The following is an 18,409-nucleotide window of genomic DNA, read 5'->3' as shown; positions in this document are numbered from 1 at the left end:
ATATATGGGGGACATGGACAAGTATTTATATATATAATAAGAATAAGTCACTGAATGGGTATATAATACAGGGTATTAATGCAAAAATAAAAATAAAATAAAGATAAACCTGTTTTTGACACCGGTCACAGTTACATCCAGATCACTGCTGGAAATTTAATGAGTACATTTACTCAAGTACTGTACTTCAGTAAAATGTTGAGGTACTTTTATTTTACTTGAATATTTCAGTTTCCCTTTTTTCCTATATATTAATATATTTCAACTGGCTCGGATCCTGCCTGGCGAAGGCAGGGGGGCTCTTGAGCCTGCCCCCCTGGGGCCGACCTGGTGGGCCTGCTGCTGGGCGGCGTCGGGGAGGTGGCGGGTACCTGAACGGAAGCACAGATGAATGACGGGAAGGAGAGGACGCGCTTTTAAAGGGGCGCGGATAAGGTAACGCTGATCTGATTGGAGCTGTTGAGTGACGGGTAGTTCCACCTCTCAGTTGAAATGGCGTATATAACTAACACTTCAACTGTACAGAGATTACACAATGCGGAGGATGAAGGCGAGATTTATTGCAGATAGATTGATACAAGTATGGAGCTGGGATTGGGTGAATGGACAGAACAGGTGACTGATGCATGATAAACAGAATGATGAGGAGGAGACATGGTGAAGGAGCTTTGGCGTGAGCCCCCGTGGGGACGGGCCGGAGCCTCGGCTCGGATCCTGCCTGGCGAAGGCAGGGGGGCTCTTGAGCCTGCCCCCCAGAAGGAATTTAAGGGTACGCGCCTGGAGGAAGGTACGAACTTCAGAAGGAGGAGTAGATTAAAGTTTACCTGGAAGGGACTATACAAACGATGTTGGCGAGATTCCCTCGACGAGCCGGGGCCTTTAGCGAGAAGGGGTCCGTGGGAGAGTGAGGAAGGCCCTGCGCCATTGGAGCCTCACGATGGCTGGTGCTGCCGACATGGGAGCCCTCGCGGAAGGGGCTCGAGGGAGAATGGTTAGTAGGTATGGTTGGTAGGCGAACAGCCCGATGGTTAGCGAGCCTCTGGATGGTTAGCCGGAAATCGTTTGCCGGCAGAGTCTATTGGGATGAGAGTAAAGTTGATTAGCATGGCATGAATGAAACGTGAATGGGATGATTATTTAGCAGGCGTAGGAGCGGGCGTCCTCTCGACAGAGGGTTGCTCAATGAAGGCAATTTCGCCTGACGGAACAGGGGAGCTCCCGGCGGAGAAGGCCGACGAGGCCGGAGACGGGCGTAGGAGCGGGCGACCTCTCGGCAGAGGGTTGCGAGATGGAGGCAACGAGTGAGAAGTTGTTTCACCTGACGAGACGGGGAACTCCCGACGGAGTAGGCCAGCAAGTCCGGAGGACGGGACGGGCGGCGTTTTGGTAGGAGTAAGTGAGCGTCCTGGAGAGGGAGAACATGTTAGAGATGGGCAGAAGAAGAGGTACCCGCCACCCGACGCAACCACCAGTCAGTGTATGTACCGCACTAGTAGACACCATGGACTTCTGGGCATCGAGCACGGATGCGGCAGGGGTCTGACGTAGGAGAGGTAGGCAGAGGGCGACCAGCGGCCCATGGATCGCAGGGTGAGGGCAGGAACGCCGCTGGCAGCAGCGGTGGTGGCAGCTCCGATTCTCAGGGAGTGGCTGGAGTAGCGGTCAGGAGGAAGACCGCATCTTACGAGCAGTGAGCGGAGATGTGAGGTGAACTCTCTACGTCGTCCTCAGATGAGCCCTCCATCGTCGTCTCCGGTCATCTCGGATCTCCGTACATCTGACCGGCTCCTTTGTGCTTTCCGCACCAGTATCTTTCTTTAGTGCGTCCGCGTAGGTAGGTGTGGGACGTCCTCTCGATCGACGCCCGTGTGTTGGTTCCCACGGTGCAGCCTTTGGCCGGGAGTTCTTCATGGCGGTGGCAGTGACCAGCTAGTCTCATTCTCCTCACTGCTATCTTCTCTGTTATACTTGGTAATGCCCCGTACGGACGCTTGGTGATGTGCTCAACCTGGTTGATGTTAAGTACCACGCGTAACATTCTGGTGTAGCACCCGTCCAGGGATTTCTGTAGGGCTTGTGTGGGTGTCCAGCATTCACAGCCGTAGAGGAGGACGGACTCCGCGCTAGCAGAGAATAAACTGATCTTGACGTGGAGGGGGAGGAGCACGGAGGAGAGGTACCCGGCCACCCGACACGACCACCAGTCAATGTAAGTGCCGGACTAGTAGACGCCATGGATCTCTGGGCATCGAGCGAGGCCTGGGCATCGTGTTGTTTGACGAACGCGGGCAGACCCAAGGGGAATGGTTTGACGAACATAGGTTTCTTGAGCTATGGCTGACGCAACGGACGTGGAACTGATATTATTATTAATGTTGTGACCGACTGCGGGAAACTATTCCGCTTGGAATTCCCCCCCAAAACTGAAGTGGGAGCGTAGAACGGTGGCCTGAGCTCTCCGAGCAATGGAGGCTGCGAATAGGTTATGGCTTATGAGGTGAGTGGTTTGAGACGTTGTGGGTGGTTGCCTATGTGTTTAGACATTACGGAGCAGTTGGGACGTTACGTTGCATGGCTGCCTATGTGTTTAGACATTACAGTGCGGTTGAGACGTTACGGTGCGTGGCTGCCTATGTGTTTAGACGTTACGGTGCGGTTGAGACGTTACGGTGCGTGGCTGCCTATGTGTTTAGACGTTACGGTGCGGTTGAGACGTTACGGTGCGTGGCTGCCTATGTGTTTAGACGTTACGGTGCGGTTGAGACGTTACGGTGCGTGGCTGCCTATGTGTTTAGACATTACGGTGCGGTTGAGACGTTACGGTGCGTGGCTGCCTATGTGTTTAGACGTTACGGTGCGGTTGAGACGTTACGGTGCGTGGCTGCCTATGTGTTTAGACATTACGGTGCGGTTGAGACGTTACGGTGCGTGGCTGCCTATGTGTTTAGACATTACGGTGCGGTTGAGACGTTACGGTGCGTGGCTGCCTATGTGTTTAGACATTACGGTGCGGTTGAGACGTTACGGTGCGTGGCTGCCTATGTGTTTAGACATTACGGTGCGGTTGAGACGTTACGGTGCGTGGCTGCCTATGTGTTTAGACGTTACGGTGCGGTTGAGACGTTACGGTGCGTGGCTGCCTATGTGTTTAGACGTTACGGTGCGGTTGAGACGTTACGGTGCGTGGCTGCCGAACTTGGCTGTTGCAGTGCATGGCTGCCGAAGAGTTTAGCTGTTGCAGTGCGTGGCTGCCGACTGAGTTTGGCTGCTGCAGTGCGTGGCTGGACAGGAGGAGCACAAGCATAGAGTCGGACCGACGTAGCAGTTGGAGTGTGAGTGGAGTCTTAGGACTTAGTTGAGGCTGGAGCAGGAGAAACAGTGCAGTTGACGGGTGAGTAGCAAGGAATACCAGACGGAACACGACCACCCTGGCTGCGCTGCAGTCTGCAGAAACAGACTGATCTACAAGCTCTCAACGCCTAGCGAATGGAGCTGCGAAAACAGGCAGGACGCGGTGCCTTGAGAGCTTGTAGATCTGGCTTTTTGCGACCTGCAGTGAGCTGTTCTCACTTTACTTTTATGACACGAATACTGTACATCGTCAATCGGCGAATATTGGTCAGACAATTGGCGGTTGAAAAAGATTGGCATATCGCCCAACCTTACTAGCAGATTGCCGTGGCAGAATGAATGGGGCAAGGAGTTGCCATGTTGGAAGAGACAAGCGGCCAGGTCCGCGAAAACATGCCACAACAACTATCTTGAATCATTATGAAAACGATCCGACAGCGTCAGATAGTTTACCATCATGTTAAACTAAGGGTGCTTCGAATGAGCCGCGGGTTTAAACGACGACGTTCACCCGGCAAGTGATTTAACTAAAACAAGCCTGGGACGCTTATAATGAGCAGACGTGGCAACATGCCTGACGGGCACGAGCAGACATACTCAGAGTAGTCTAGGATAGTGGTGACGCTAGTGTTGACTCCCGTGGCAACAATGGAATGCGGAAGTGCTCGTTCTATCTCAATGGGATAGTTCCAGCCAAAGGAACAATGTTTGGAACTATACAAGCGTGTCGTCACTCCTACTCTATACTGTGTATTTTTAATCCTGCTGCCTTGGATGGATCTATACTACGTCCAGATGAAGACTAGTAGTAGCCCACTGCTACGCACCCAGCCGTGAAAGCAACATTTAGTGCATGATCGCCCAGACGCCACTTGTAGCAGTATAGAATTGAGCGGCCTTTGAATACGGCAACGCGCGTTTATACGATAAAGCACTGGAGCAGCAGCAAGCAAGCGAGCCGGGGGGGCTGTTAGCAGTTACGTTTGTTTTGTGGGTTGAACCATTCAGTGGATAAATAGCAGTAGCGAGTAATTAGTATGTATCTGATGGAGGCGTACAGGGCCTGGGACGCTGGCGAAACACCCGTCGGTGTGTCCTGGGATGAAAGCTGCGGTCGTGGAGGAATTTTTGTTGTCTTCATGTTGGACTACAGTTGGTTGGAAAGATGACGGATGATGATGGTGAGCTGAGATGAGCTCTCGGTCGTGTCTGTGTGCTACCTGAACGGAAGCACAGATGAATGACGGGAAGGAGAGGACGTGCTTTTAAAGGGGCGCGGATAAGGTAACGCTGATCTGATTGGAGCTGTTGAGTGACGGGTAGTTCCATCTCTCAGTTGAAATGACGTATATAACTAACACATATAATATATATACAGTATATATATATAATATTCAGCTATTAGTGTAGACCCTCGTCTCACACAAACATTAAATTCCCATTGAAAATGAATGGAGAATTTTACATCATAGTGTCTGAGCAAATAGACATGTTACGTCATGATGATGTGCGATGATAAGAGCACCCCTCACTTCACACGGGTGTGATTTTTTTGTTTACTATAGTTTTTATTTAATATAATTTCGAAACATTTTCAAAAACCTTTCCCAAAAAACAGCAGGCAGCCTATTACATATGTTATGGACCTGCCCACTTTTGGTTGATTACTGGTTCATCATGTCTACTGTCTCTGATATTGTAGAAATTGATATACCACATGATCCAAGAATTTGGTTACTGGGTGACGTTAAGCTGATCAACACAATTTTTAACCGATTATTTTGTGTCACTCGCCAGTACAGCTGCCAAGAAATCATTCTGGTCGCTCTCTCTCTCTCTCTCTCTCTCTCTCTCTCTCCTCTAGGAATGTCCAAGTGGTGTTGTGGATGAAACGACATTCAAGCAGATATACTCCCAGTTCTTCCCACATGGAGGTACAGTGTGTGCTTACAGACAGTACACTACAGTGTGTTAGGGAACTACTACTTTCAAAATATAATTTATTAAATATTTATTAGGCCCTACTTGAAATTAACAAAAAAATATATTGTATAGTTGCGTAATTGGTCATATCTTATCTTATGTTACTGCGTTATTGTAATGCACCAGTACACGCAGGTATATTTGAAACCTTGTGTCCTCATGTGAGTTTGCTCTCTGCTTGCAGATGCCAGCACATATGCACACTACCTGTTCAATTCTTTTGACACGGCGCAAAGTGGATCCATCAAGTTCGAGGTCAGCAGAACGCCGTCCATCTGAAATTTATCCTCTGGAACTATTTTGTCATTATGCTTAGCAAAGGTTTTCCAAAAGCGATCACCTACAGAAAATGCTTTTAGGTGGCTTTTTCACAGCGACTGCATTGTTTAGCCTTTGGTTCCTATACTAATCTGTCAAAACATACAGTATTGTATAGGTAGATCGTAGAAACCAAGGCCAGACATAATGTACTTGAAATACTAAATAGCAATTATTTGTGCATCTCTTAACCCATTTTGACCTGAGATCAGATTCTAAAAATGTCTTCTAAATCCTGACAGTTTTATGAAAAAGCTATGTTTCTATGTCAGTCGTTCTTTGATTTTTCAAAAATAGCAGACCTACAAGCTCGTAGCGCACCACTCGGTGGCGCGCTATGAGCTTGTAGATCTGCTATTTTTCAATAGCTAAAGCATAACATAATGCTAACACCAAAAGGGGTTCCGGCCCAAAATGGGTTGTACCTTCAGTAACTCAATATTTCAGATTGACTATACAATTTTTACTACTGTATAATTATAAGAGCCCCGTCTTAGCTCTCGAGGAGTTGATCCCGTAGATGGACCTGGTTGACGCGCTGTTTCAATGTCATACTATTTGTTCTGTGTGTCAGCCCCACAATGCATAATAAACACACTGGCAGGCAGCTCTTGCCTTTGACACGTTTATTTCCAAGTGGCGAGTATGGCATCAATATCTGCGTGATCAGAATAAACAATAATCAGCATAGACAGACAAACATTTCAGACCAACAAACATTTCGCTCCAGTGTTTGAACAACACAGTGACGTACCTGCGGTCAAAAACCATTGCCCTTCCGGGTCAATCCTGCCTACAGATGCCAGTGAACCTGACGCTTATAAGGATAACAGCGCCACCCCATGGTCACAAATTCACTTGATAATTGTACTCATTTGGCCCTTACAATAATGAAGGATATCTTTGTATAGCCTGGCATGGCCAGACTAATACATCTGCCAAGGATATTTATTTATTTATTTATTTGCACTGGCAGATTTGTCTGTTTATATGCTTTGTAAAACTATCCTAAAAGATCAGTAAATCACTTTCAGATGCGTGCCATAATCTCTTAAAGTGAAGACAATTCATTGTTATTTCATGTTTATTATTATTATAGTATTAAGTATTTAATAATAATTTACAAATGAACAAACATTTTGTTGAGCAGTTTTTTTTGCAATGCATTCATTTAATCACTCAAGTATTCCTCAATTAACTTGTTTTTCATTACCACAAATCCTTCATTTATTCTAACCTACCATTCAATATATACTCCTATGATGCAAATTAGTCAGAAATTACCTGTATTCATTATTTGTAGTACTTAATGCGGGGAATGTTTCTTTGTTCTATCATTTTAAATATGTTTATTTAATAATTTACTGTAATATTCCAATTTAAATTATAACTTTTTTTTCCTCCAGTTTTTCATTTGTCTATGAGGTGACAGTACTTCATTATCTCCCTTGGTGTGTTATGTGCAATGATGTCTTCCCGTTGTATTTAGGGTTTCTTCCTGGAGGCTGAAACCTTGACAGTCAAACGTGCCAATGAAAAACAACAGTGATATAGTGACATCACAATATCATCCCCTCCCCTACCCCATCCCCCTTTATCATACAACAACAGCTGTGGGTGTGGCTTCAGTTCAGGTGGATCACCACCCACCAGTCAAACCAGGCATACTTGCCTGGGCCGCAGTGTGGGGACACAACCTCAATGCCTCCATAATGCCCTCACGCAACGGCAACTTACCACCATTACAAATGTGCCATGGAAATCTATCACTTTGACATCCGTGCAGTGTGCAGACACTTCCCTAAGATCCCTCTTCAACCAGTACAAACGGTGCAGCTGAATGCAGTGAATGAATACCATGACTGGGTGGGTACCTGGGACTGCCTGTCGCCTCACGCAACACAGACCTCTCCCAACTATGGCCCACGTCCAGTATCTTTACAAGACCCACCATTAGGCCCCGAAGCTTCAGACAGACCACTGACTGGAGAATACATTCATGCGTCAGGCGAGGTTGACACTAGCATTCATGAAGCGTGCCCTGCACACCCCGCTTCAGGGGTCGCCCTCTCCCAGAGAGTCCCTTTGTGCAAGCACTCCCATCCCAAGGTCCATCTGTGCAAGGCCCTGCTCCACGATTGGAAGGTAACACATGCGGCCCAGAGGTTTCTCACACCCTGCAGGGCTGATCTGCACCTGCAACAGCGCCACCTAGGCCCTGCACGCCTCGGCATCCTCCTACTCGGAGCGGCATAGCCGTCGTAGCTCCCGTTGTCACTGATATACTTCCATTGCCACCACTCTGCTCTCTGCATGTATATCAGTGATGCCTTATGTACAGTATGTTATGTGTCAATGGATGACCAAGTGACATATAAACAAATAATAAATAATATATGTTTTTGGTTCAAATAACTGCTAAAGTAATTATTTAACATTCTTTATTTTGTTAAATCACACTTGTGTGTAAAAGTAGTAATACAAAAATATAGTTTTTTTCATAAAAAAGTAAAATGGAAAATAACGATTTGATCAAAAACAACATATCCAATGAATACTTAATGAATTATGGAATAAAATGACAAAGGATATAGGAAAGAAACACGAGCGAATGAAATAACGGATGAAATAATAATATGATTCCAGGCCATTTTTGACCTATGTGCATTAAAAGGGGGTTGCATGTCTTCATCCTATCCCTTCCTCTCTGTGCTGCAGGACTTTGTAACAGCCCTTTCCATCCTGCTGAGGGGCACCGTTAGAGAGAAACTCCAGTGGACGTTCAATCTCTATGACATTAACAAGGACGGATACATAAACAAAGAGGTTGTGTTTTCCATAATGTTTTTCATAATGTCCACAAATGTCACGTGTGTTTTGTTACAATGTTGTTTACTAGGGTTCAAGTAGCTGGCAAAAACATCTGGGAACTCAGATTAGGGTTCAAGCCACGTACTCCGATCTTGCACTTTTTAAGTCACTTGGTAAGCCTAAATTGTAAATTCCAAATTGTGTTTGTATGTCAGTCTTTTTTTCAACTAGTGTTTGTTTCTACTATTTCTACTAAAGTCTTTGAACAAATTCTTTTCACTGTTTACTTTAGAAGGCAGCATAGAGGTGTATACAGCGAAAGCACCCTCTGGTGGACAAAGTTGTGAACACATTCATATGCATTAAGCCTGGACCAACAGCCAGCCTCATTACAATATCACCGCCAGGCTGTAAATTTGTGGGCAGAGCCTATTTCTTACAAGAAATGCCATACATCATGAACGTACCATCCAATAGCATGTTAGAGGTGCTATAAAGAAAATCCAAAACCACTTTGCCCATAGAGACCACCACAAACGGCAACAGCTGCACCATTTGCTGATCAACGTCTATATCCCCGCAGCTTCCTTGTGTTCTGACGTCTGCATCCCACGACTGAGAGAGCCCTGTAAAGCCAGGAAACCTGGCCTGGCGGGGATATGCGCTCTGAGAACCTTTCTATTCTCTAGTCTAGTCTTGTTCTGTGCTTTGCGGCAGCTAAACTATTAATATGTCTGTGTGCACGTGTGGTTTGCAGGAAATGACAGACATTGTCAGAGCAATATACGACATGATGGGGAAGTACACATACCCTGTTCTGAAGACGGAAGCACCCAAACAGCATGTGGATGCCTTCTTCCAGGTACAAACTTTTACAATCATTTATTTTCTGTCCTCAAAAGCAGCCAAGGACACAAACATTGATAATAATGATACAAAGAAAGGATGCGCTTGTGACTTATGTGTCACTGAGAAATCAGCTCTACATGTAGTACAGCTAACAAAACTATTGTATTAATATCTACGTGGGAGTGTTTACGGTAAGATAAGATTAGATTCATCCTCAGGAATCCACATATCACAATGCCTCACTAGGCAGCTTCTAATTAAGCTATGGCTTTCATTACCATGCATGGGGCAATGGTTATAACTTATGTTGTTGTAAGAAAATGGCAATGTCCAGACAAAGGTTTCCATTGAATCTGTACATTTGTTTAATAGGTGCACAGGCATTAGGTCACGAGCGCAAACTAAATCAAGAGTGTAAATGTATTTTAGAACTACTAAAATATCTTAAAACTATTTTTTTTTAAATAGCAAGTCATTTAAACAGATGCTAGGTTTATTGTTTACCTGGTATCCATGTAATGAAGCAAGTCAGTAATGGAAATCGCATAGAATTAGCTGCCTGGCAGCTAATGAAATGAAATAATGGCCGGGGCGGCTATAGGGTAGCGGTTCGGGCACCAAGGCTGCTGATACAGCCTGACAGCGTGCCGCGGGTTTGAATCCCGATTTGCTGCGTGTCACCCCCCCCCCCCCCATCTCTCTCTCCCCATTTCCTGTCAGCATACTGTCCTATCAATAAAGGATGAACAGTCAATAAATGATGACAAAGGGCAATATCTGCAGTCTAGTTACAACTCCTGGTTTTTAGCAGGGCCCCCACCACAGGCACTATGGTCATCACTCACATGATCGTCCATGTAGTTTCACATTCTTCATAGTTTTCTATTACTTTAACGATGGTAAATAGAATAGCTGCGTGACCTACTGTAGAAATTGTACCGCTTTCACACATTCTGCGTTGCTCTCCACAGAAAATGGATAAAAACAGAGATGGAGTGGTCACTCTGGATGAATTCATTCTTTCCTGCCAAGAGGTATACTGTCTGTCTGTCTGTCTGTCTGTCTGTGTCTCTCTCTATCTCCCTCTCTCCCTCTTTCTCTCCCTCTGTCTTTCTCTCTCTATTTCTTTTTCTCTCTCTCCATTAGCCTCCTCTTCTGGCCATTCAGTATTTTTGGCATGCTGTACTTTGTCACACAGGTAGCACTGTTTGCTTTCATTCTATGTTTGACCAGTATTGCTATATTTTATATCACATGATAGATGTCCTCTTGTTATCTCTCCATGAGGCCATACCACTAGCAAGCACATTGTCCTCATGTTGTGGGCTTTTAAGCATCCCCAGGTGGTGAGCTGGGTTATGACTGAGTTGAGTTTGGATGTCAGACGCCTTTTTCTTTTTCTTTTCTCACTGACCCCCCCCCCCCCCCCCCCCCCCCCCCCTCCCCATCTCTTCTAATTTCACACAGGACGAAAATATCATGAAGTCTCTACAGCTGTTTGAAAACGTCATCTAGACAATGAAGAGTGTACAGCCCAGCAGAGCAAATCAAAGTACGGAGCGAGCTAAGATGAGTGGAAAAGAGAGAGGGGAACCGTGGGGGAAAACCGGATGAGTTTAATTTGTGGCTGAAAGCAGACATTGGACATTTTTGTAGTTGTATTCTCAACAGCCTTGTCACAAAACTGTGAAGTGTCTCACTATATCAATACCATGAAACCATCATTATACTCGGTTAAGCCTGATTCATTCATCTTTGTCGCACGATGGTGTCGTGTGCCAAAAATAGCTGATCTACAAGCTCACGATGTGTCACAGATGCACCGCGTTGTGAGCTTGTACATCCATTATTTTCAATGGACAATGGAGCATAACTTATGCATTAGGTGTGGTTTGTCGTCCAGACTCAATCCCCAGGTTTTCCCTGACCTTGATTATGACCTTCCTGTGATCTTGTAGACTTTTCACCTCTGACCATGGTCACGGCCGGGTTTGCGTAAGGACGCGCTGTGATTGGCCAGTGCACTTGTGTAAGGACGTGCTGTGATTGGCCAGTAGACACTTTGAGTGGCAGTCGGGGCAAACGCTCTCTCTGATTTACTATTCTCTGCCTATCGGGTTGCAACTTGAACGGGGCTGAGTCGGCTAAGCGAACTTCGCAACGTTCGACACGGCAACTAGCACGCTTTAGCACACTCGGTGGTGTCTCTCGTTCGCTTGAGTCGGCGCCCCTCCGTCACGGTCTAAAACTTTACTTTATCCCCTACTACTGTAGTAGGAGGGGGAGGAGTGGCCATTTACGCAAACCCGCGACCATTTCCATGCTCGCACCTCTGACCCTGCTGCCCTCCATCTCGTTCAGTCGCTGTTGTTGACGTTGTTATAGTTACCGTCTTCTTGGACAGTTCGTTACTACACGTCATTGTTTAAATACTGGTCCTGAACTCGTCTCACACTTTGTCAAATGCTTTTGTGAAAGATGTGATGTTAACCAGTTCAGTGTGATAACCTATATGGAAATGCTCTACACAACATCAAAGAGGATTATTGTATATATGGAGTTTATAAATGAATGCATCCTTGTGAATTTCCATGTCAAATATTACAGCAACACGAAGGAATTGCATAAAGCACAGAAGACCTCAGCTGCCTGCAGTATGTGCAGTGTTATAAACTTGGTGTCCAGAAGTTAACCTGGGTACCAAATTAATTTGGGAAGCTGGGTTCTTATAGGGGGCATCTTCAAAGAAACTGAGCCAACTCCTTTGTTTTCTGTAAAGCAGTTTTACTCATATGTGCTGTATATAGAGTATACAGGTATGTGACAAATTAGCCTCAACTCCTACTGTGTGTGTGTATGTTCCAGTGGTGTGGGTCAGTGTCGTTATGATTATGTAGGTAGTTTATCGTCATGTTTGTGGCTTCTTCTTGGAAATGGGTTGTATTTCTGCGTTCACACGGGCAAGCGCAAAGACAAATGGGAGTATATAATTTTGGAGCAGCTATACATGCATCATTGCAGACATCATTCATCTTTGCATCGTCACGTGTGAACGCAGCATATTTGTCTTTCTGCGTGTCCATTTATCTGTCTGTCTTCCAGTCTGTCTGTGTGTCCATTCATCTGTCTGTCTTCCAGTCTGTCTGCTTCCTGACCGTCTATACTCATCTCTCTGCCAGAATAGCCTAATCTGCATGGGTCGGGACCCATGCATGTTTGGGCGCAGACCAATTTTTGTGGGTCGCGACTCTCGAGTAAGTATCCCCTTTTTTTGTTTTCCTAGTATACTTTTTAATATATATATATATATATATTATTTCAAAAGATTTCAAAAAGTTTAAACAGAAAATCTCAACTTTTCATCAATTAAAAACAATCAATTACAATTTTTTAAAGGCATTTCACAAAAACTAAATCTAATTTCCAAGTACTGAAAATTGCAGATCTAGATTCTTACAACGTGAAGCGAAGTGATGCGTTGGTCGCAGGCAAGCTTCTAATTTCGCTTTTGGATCACTGTCGCGTGTGTGTGTGCGTGTGTGTGTGTGTGTGTGTGTGTGTGTGTGTGTGTGTGTGTGTGTGTGTGTGTGTGTGTGTGTGTGTGTGTGTGTGTGTGTGTGTGTGTGTGTGTGTGTGTGTGTGTGTGTGTGTGTGTGTGTGTGTGTGTGTGTGTGTGTGTGTGTGTGTGTGTGTGTGTGTGCGCGCGCGCGCTTTTACATTTCTGTATGATAATTAAAATGTAATTCTTGCTATAGTTACATCTTCTTGTTGGAAGTGCATGACACCTACAAATGTCACTAAATCCAGCTTTTAGAAGCATTCTCCTGAACTGGGGGTGAAGGCAAGTATTTCTACCAGAGAGAGTTTAACTGGGACATTCAGCTCTGTTAAAAAAAGAAAGAACGGAAAAAAATATTGATTCTCAATAACTCTCCTTACACTGTGAGTGAGGGAGAGGAAGGGGACGAAACAGAACGGAATAGAAAAACGGACTATAGCAAAGATGTGAAAACAGGTACGAAATGAAAGATTAATGACCTTGTCACTGATTCTGGAGGAATGGAAGCCATGTTTCACATGAAAGCCCATTGCTATAGGATTGAGCAACAACAAAAACAGATTGATAGCTAATTATTTACTGTCATGCCCTCTCACTGTGCTATAATACAGTATAATAATTGTAGAATTATTTTTGCTTGGATGATCTGCAGCTCATCTCCAATGGACGCAGACACACAGACTGACTGACAGACAGATCAACTGACAAGCAAACTGAATGAAATAATGTGTGTATTGAAATACTGTATAAAATCATTATATTTAACAATAAACTTTTCAAAAAAAAGATGGCTTTTTTGTGTGATATATTTGGTGTTAAAACACAAATGGACTTATATATAAACCGCACGCAAAAGGTTCACAAGAATGTTGTATTGCAGAAGTACAAAAAAACTTATTTTTTTTATAGAATGGGGGCCTATACATTTCAATGATCTGGCCCATCAATTGGGAAGCATGATAATGTGCAAAAGAAAAGGTTAAAATAAAAAATAAGCCAACCTTAAAGAACATGCATTTCTGCCCTTTCTCTCTTTTTTGCTATTCTGTCTTCCTCCTTATTATAATTTATTTAAAATGTCAAATTTTCATTTTGTTCCTTACTTGAGTTCAGTGCACCTTATCTTATATAGCCATATTGCATATTTACATGATATAGGGACTGGTTGGTGCATTTGCGTTGGTGCATTTAGACAACTTTTCCACACATCTCACAATGGCCTCTCTTAGATTGTTGTACAAAGACAGTCTTTAGTTAAACTATAAGCACAGTCTCACAAAACGAGTAATTGCGTGTGTCCATTATCACAAAGTTTTAGATGCAAGGAGGGAGTGTCCGTCAGGCCTACTGTCTGCAGTAGCCTATGCTCTTCGACATGGTTGCATCAAACACCTTTCATGTACAACATTAGGCTAATTGGTTCACCGGTAGAGAATAAACGGCGTCCTTAATTGCAGCAATATTTTCACTTTCCTATGGTATAGGCTACTCAAATAGACATAAAATGTACAGGCAACAGACGATCACAGCACAACAATATAACGTCCTTTTGAGTAGGTACAACAGACTCATTTTGCAACCTTCTTCTGAAAGGTCTTGCTGGATCAATCTGTCTCATTTGCAATGTTTTATGCGTGGCTATGTCAAAATCCATGTAAATGAGTCGGGCGCCACTCACCATAATAGTCTTCCACATTTTCTCAAGTGAAAAATCCAATTTCATAACCGGAACCCTTGACTTGAGTTCTTCAAAGTTTGTTGTGTATGTGTTTGTGTTTGTCTGTCGAATCTTGTCCACTGGTTTTTAAAAGATGTCCATGAGGAAACGATCCTAATTAAATGTATAATTATTAACCACTTTATTAGCCATCCCTATAGTGAAACGGACCTGAGTTGGCTCTGTAGGCTATGGATCTGCTCTTAGTTTCCTTCTATATGTCTTCCCCAGTCCCCAGAAATAGATAGCCAATCTACAAGGTCACACAACTCGTATAGCAACGCCACGTGTTGCGGGCTTGTAGATCGGCTATTTCTGGCGAATGTTCCCCCCCAGAATATGGGGGTGTTGGGGTTCAAGTGGTTTACAGTTAAAGGTGACCGAATAGGGCATCTGCGCGCTATTCCCTCTCCTCCACCCAAGGCTGGAGGTTCTGCAGGGCGTAGAGGGAGGAGTTATGAGCGCACAATGGGTCCGAGCCCGCGGATTCGCTCAGAGACTTTTGGAGGGCGGAGTGCTGCAGTTGAAGAATGAGACGATTGGCTTGTTGACGCTCCGCCTCTCTCTCCTCGGCAGTCTGTCTCCTGTGGGAGACACAATAATATTGAAGAAAGTGTGAGGTTTGTTATGTTTTGTTTAGTTTGTTCGTTCGTTTGTTTTTATGGAGTGAAACAAAAACAAAAAATAGCAATGACAAGTCTATTCGTTAAACTGAGTATGGAAAATGGCCTGTGGTTATATACCCGGCTATTAAGGAAATAAAGAGAGGTTGAGGTGCGTAGACAATAAATAAATTAGACACTACAGAGTACAGACACTTTAAGTCTTTATAATTTAATTTTGTATTTTGCTTTTACGAACTTATAATTGACCAAGCACTAAATATAGGATATTTGGTAGCCTATTTAAAATGCGCCGCCGTGTGTATCCTCATGGCCTACACAAGATTATCTCTCATTCAGGCTTCAGCTATGGCAGTTCTGTGCTGCATGTGCTGCAAACGAATTTCCCCATACGTACCCATTGATATTATATTTCAGTGTTATTATCAATTATCATTAGTATTATTATTAGTATTTCAGTATTATAAATTAATAATTTGAATTGTCATGAGGGTGGAGTCAATTTAGGAAATTACAGTCACATAGAAGTGTGCTTTTGCACCTGAAAAGTGTGTGAAAAATGTGTTCAGCGGCTTTTAAAGCTGTCGCTCTTTCAGTTCTTTACCTCCATTTGGTCCTGCGATTCTGGAACCACGTTTTGACCTGAGCATCTGTCATCTTCAAGCTCTTGGCCAAGGCCGCCCGCTCGGCACTGGCCAGATACTTCTGTCTGTGGAACCTCTTCTCCAGCTCACAGATCTGCACGCGCGAGAAGGACGTGCGGGGCTTTTTCCGTTTGGGTGGCGTTCGATTCTGGTACGGGTGACCTATCCGCCGGGTGACCGCAAATGGCACCAGAGCTGCTGCAGGGAAAAGAAGTGGTGAGTGAGACATATACCCACCTCACAACATATGATTCACTAAGCACTTGTCATGGTAATTCAATGGCATACATCACCGATATTCGCCAATAAGCCATTTGTATGGAAAAGAAAATGGTCTATATATACAGTGTATAGAATCACGTATGCTTTATAGCCTTTTGTGGCTAGAGCAGAAAGCCTTTTTATTTATTGTTTATTCATGCATCTATGTCGGCTATAAGAGTTGTCAGGCATCATATTGTGCCTATAGGGTATGAGTATATGAGTTTGTTTTTCCCATGCTGGCTACTGTGCACTGTCAGCAGGCACGTTTGCCTTTTGAAGCTGCATGCGTTTATGGTGGAAAACCTCAGATAGGCCTGTATACGTTTTACACTGATTTTATTTAACCTAATTTATAATTTACCGACATAGCCTATACCTCAATATAAAACATGGAATAATATTAGTCTAAAATACTATTATTGAAGTTGTAGCACGTTTATTTAATTCAATTTTAATCACAAATGGCTACACACAATCTGTCTGTAATTTTAATTGTGTATATAATTCCTTGTCATCCATAAATTAAATATGAGCTCAAAGTTATTGAGAAAGTAGTTGATTGTCAAGATACAAAGTTGATCCCTCGATTGCAGAATTTATAGTTAATGATATTCAAATGGACAGTGAGCTATATATCCTATCTTTAGCTGATTAAATTGTTCCGATATTATTTTATCTTTTTACATGCACATAACATTTGAATGTCATTCAAAATTCGGCATATACATTAAGGACCATTTAAATAATGTTTGGCCCTGTCTCATTCCGTATGACGTTTCAAATTCAAACTGTATAAATTGTGTTAAGCTCTTTAAAAGATAACGGTTGGCCTACCCGATAGTCTGTCCTTGGCGAACCTGTTCCCTATCCAGGGAAAGCACAGCCCTCCGAAGCTCGGCATAGCGCTCTGGACCGGGGCTTGAGGCCCCGTCATGGGTCTGTGTGCCGGGACCCGGATCACTCCTCGGCTACCGAGACTCCTATTCTCACCGTATGCACCTGAAGCCTCTGCGGGAGGCACTATGCCGGACAGGGAGATGGACAGCGCAGTGTAAGAAGACGGCGCGCTGTCTGTGTAGTAACCGTCCCCGCTGTTTAGATCCGAGCCGGCGCTTTGTCTGCCAACGGTCCGTCCGTTATCTTGGTCCGTACCGGCCGCTAGGATCTGATCGATGCCAAAGCTGATAGGTTCGTGGTGGACCGGTTTGGGTGGAGGGCTCGGTGCGCTGGGTGCTTGCTCCATATCCCCACCACTCACTCGCAACAAGGGATATACAGAAAGCTGTTTGAGAATAAGGCTGCAAAATCTGGTCAGATTGCTCCAAAAGTGAACACTGAACGTGCAGTCTCCATTGCTTTCCACAACAGTCTGTTATTGTTATACTTGTAAGAATCCCGTTTCCTTGCCGTCTAAAAATCCGCCATTCATTCAAAGGTCTCCTTCTCTATGTACCCGCTTTGGTGAAAGTTTGATGAGCGTTTGGAGAGATGTGACGCTCTGTTCTCCTCTCAGCGCGTCAAAGCCTCCGTCTCGCAGCCCCCCCGCCCAATGTCACTGTCCTCCTCTATCGCTCTCGACCGTTCATTGGCTGGCACATGAATGACTGATTGAATGTTAATGGAGGTATGTTTTGGCACAATAACTCAGATTTCCCATAACCACTTTTCAGCCTGCATGGAAATTACGCATCATTTCCGTCCTTGCATGTGAGCTTGGATAGTCCGTTTTTATTTGACAGTTACACACAGACATTGTATAAGCATAGCCTATAGGGCATAGGCCTATAAAGTCAAATTAGTTGAACATGGTCTGCCCAAATTGAAAGAATGATTTTGATAGTATATGGAATAAACATTTATACTTTATATCCTATAGCTAAATTCATAGCTTAGTTATAAGGCCTATACTTTATGCATTCCTGAAGGCTATATGTATCACTGTCTTATTGCTTATTATATATAGCCTATATATATTAATATAAAATATATATTAGTATTATTTGTATACAGCAAAAGTATCTGTCGATGCCGTTCGTTCTTGAGGAAGAAAGGTGACAATTCTGTAATTGTTGCGTAATTACGCACACATCCATGCCAGAGCAGTACAGGCGTACTTTACGGTTCAATGAGAAATACATACATAAATAAATGTGAGAATAAATGTTAGGAGCTTAAACAACAATAAAGACTATATATATATAGTTCATTATAGGCCTTATAGCCGCCATGCACTGGCGTCAGCACCTATTGAACTTGGTTCTATGGCCTTATTTGTTAATTCTTGTTCCAC

General features: G+C 44.1%; 2 protein-coding genes across 2 annotated transcripts in view; one reads left to right on the top strand and one right to left on the bottom strand.

The window, feature by feature from the left end:
• kcnip1a (Kv channel interacting protein 1 a) overlaps positions 1-11,640 on the top strand; it is a 32,840-nt gene extending 21,200 nt beyond the window's left edge. Inside the window, exons 3-8 of the mRNA XM_083785781.1 lie at positions 5,216-5,285; positions 5,519-5,589; positions 8,371-8,478; positions 9,221-9,325; positions 10,284-10,346; positions 10,780-11,640. Of these exons, the coding sequence (XP_083641907.1) occupies positions 5,216-5,285; positions 5,519-5,589; positions 8,371-8,478; positions 9,221-9,325; positions 10,284-10,346; positions 10,780-10,827 (465 nt within the window). The 3' untranslated portion in view covers positions 10,828-11,640. The remainder of the gene's footprint in view (positions 1-5,215; positions 5,286-5,518; positions 5,590-8,370; positions 8,479-9,220; positions 9,326-10,283; positions 10,347-10,779) is intronic.
• Positions 11,641-14,988: 3,348 nt separating this feature from the next.
• tlx3a (T cell leukemia homeobox 3a) lies at positions 14,989-17,362 on the bottom strand (the record flags this gene model as incomplete). The annotated part of the gene is made up of 3 exons (XM_083785688.1): positions 14,989-15,172; positions 15,816-16,053; positions 16,954-17,362. 3 exons carry the CDS (start codon positions 17,360-17,362, stop codon positions 14,989-14,991), a joined length of 831 nt encoding a protein of 276 aa, XP_083641814.1.
• Between the last annotated feature and the right edge of the window lie 1,047 nt (positions 17,363-18,409).

Source organism: Protomyctophum parallelum (genome assembly GCF_964188405.1).
Source record: "Protomyctophum parallelum genome assembly, chromosome: 16".
Classification (NCBI taxonomy): Eukaryota; Metazoa; Chordata; class Actinopteri; order Myctophiformes; family Myctophidae; genus Protomyctophum; species Protomyctophum parallelum.
This window is presented reverse-complemented; position numbering and strand designations above follow the sequence as displayed.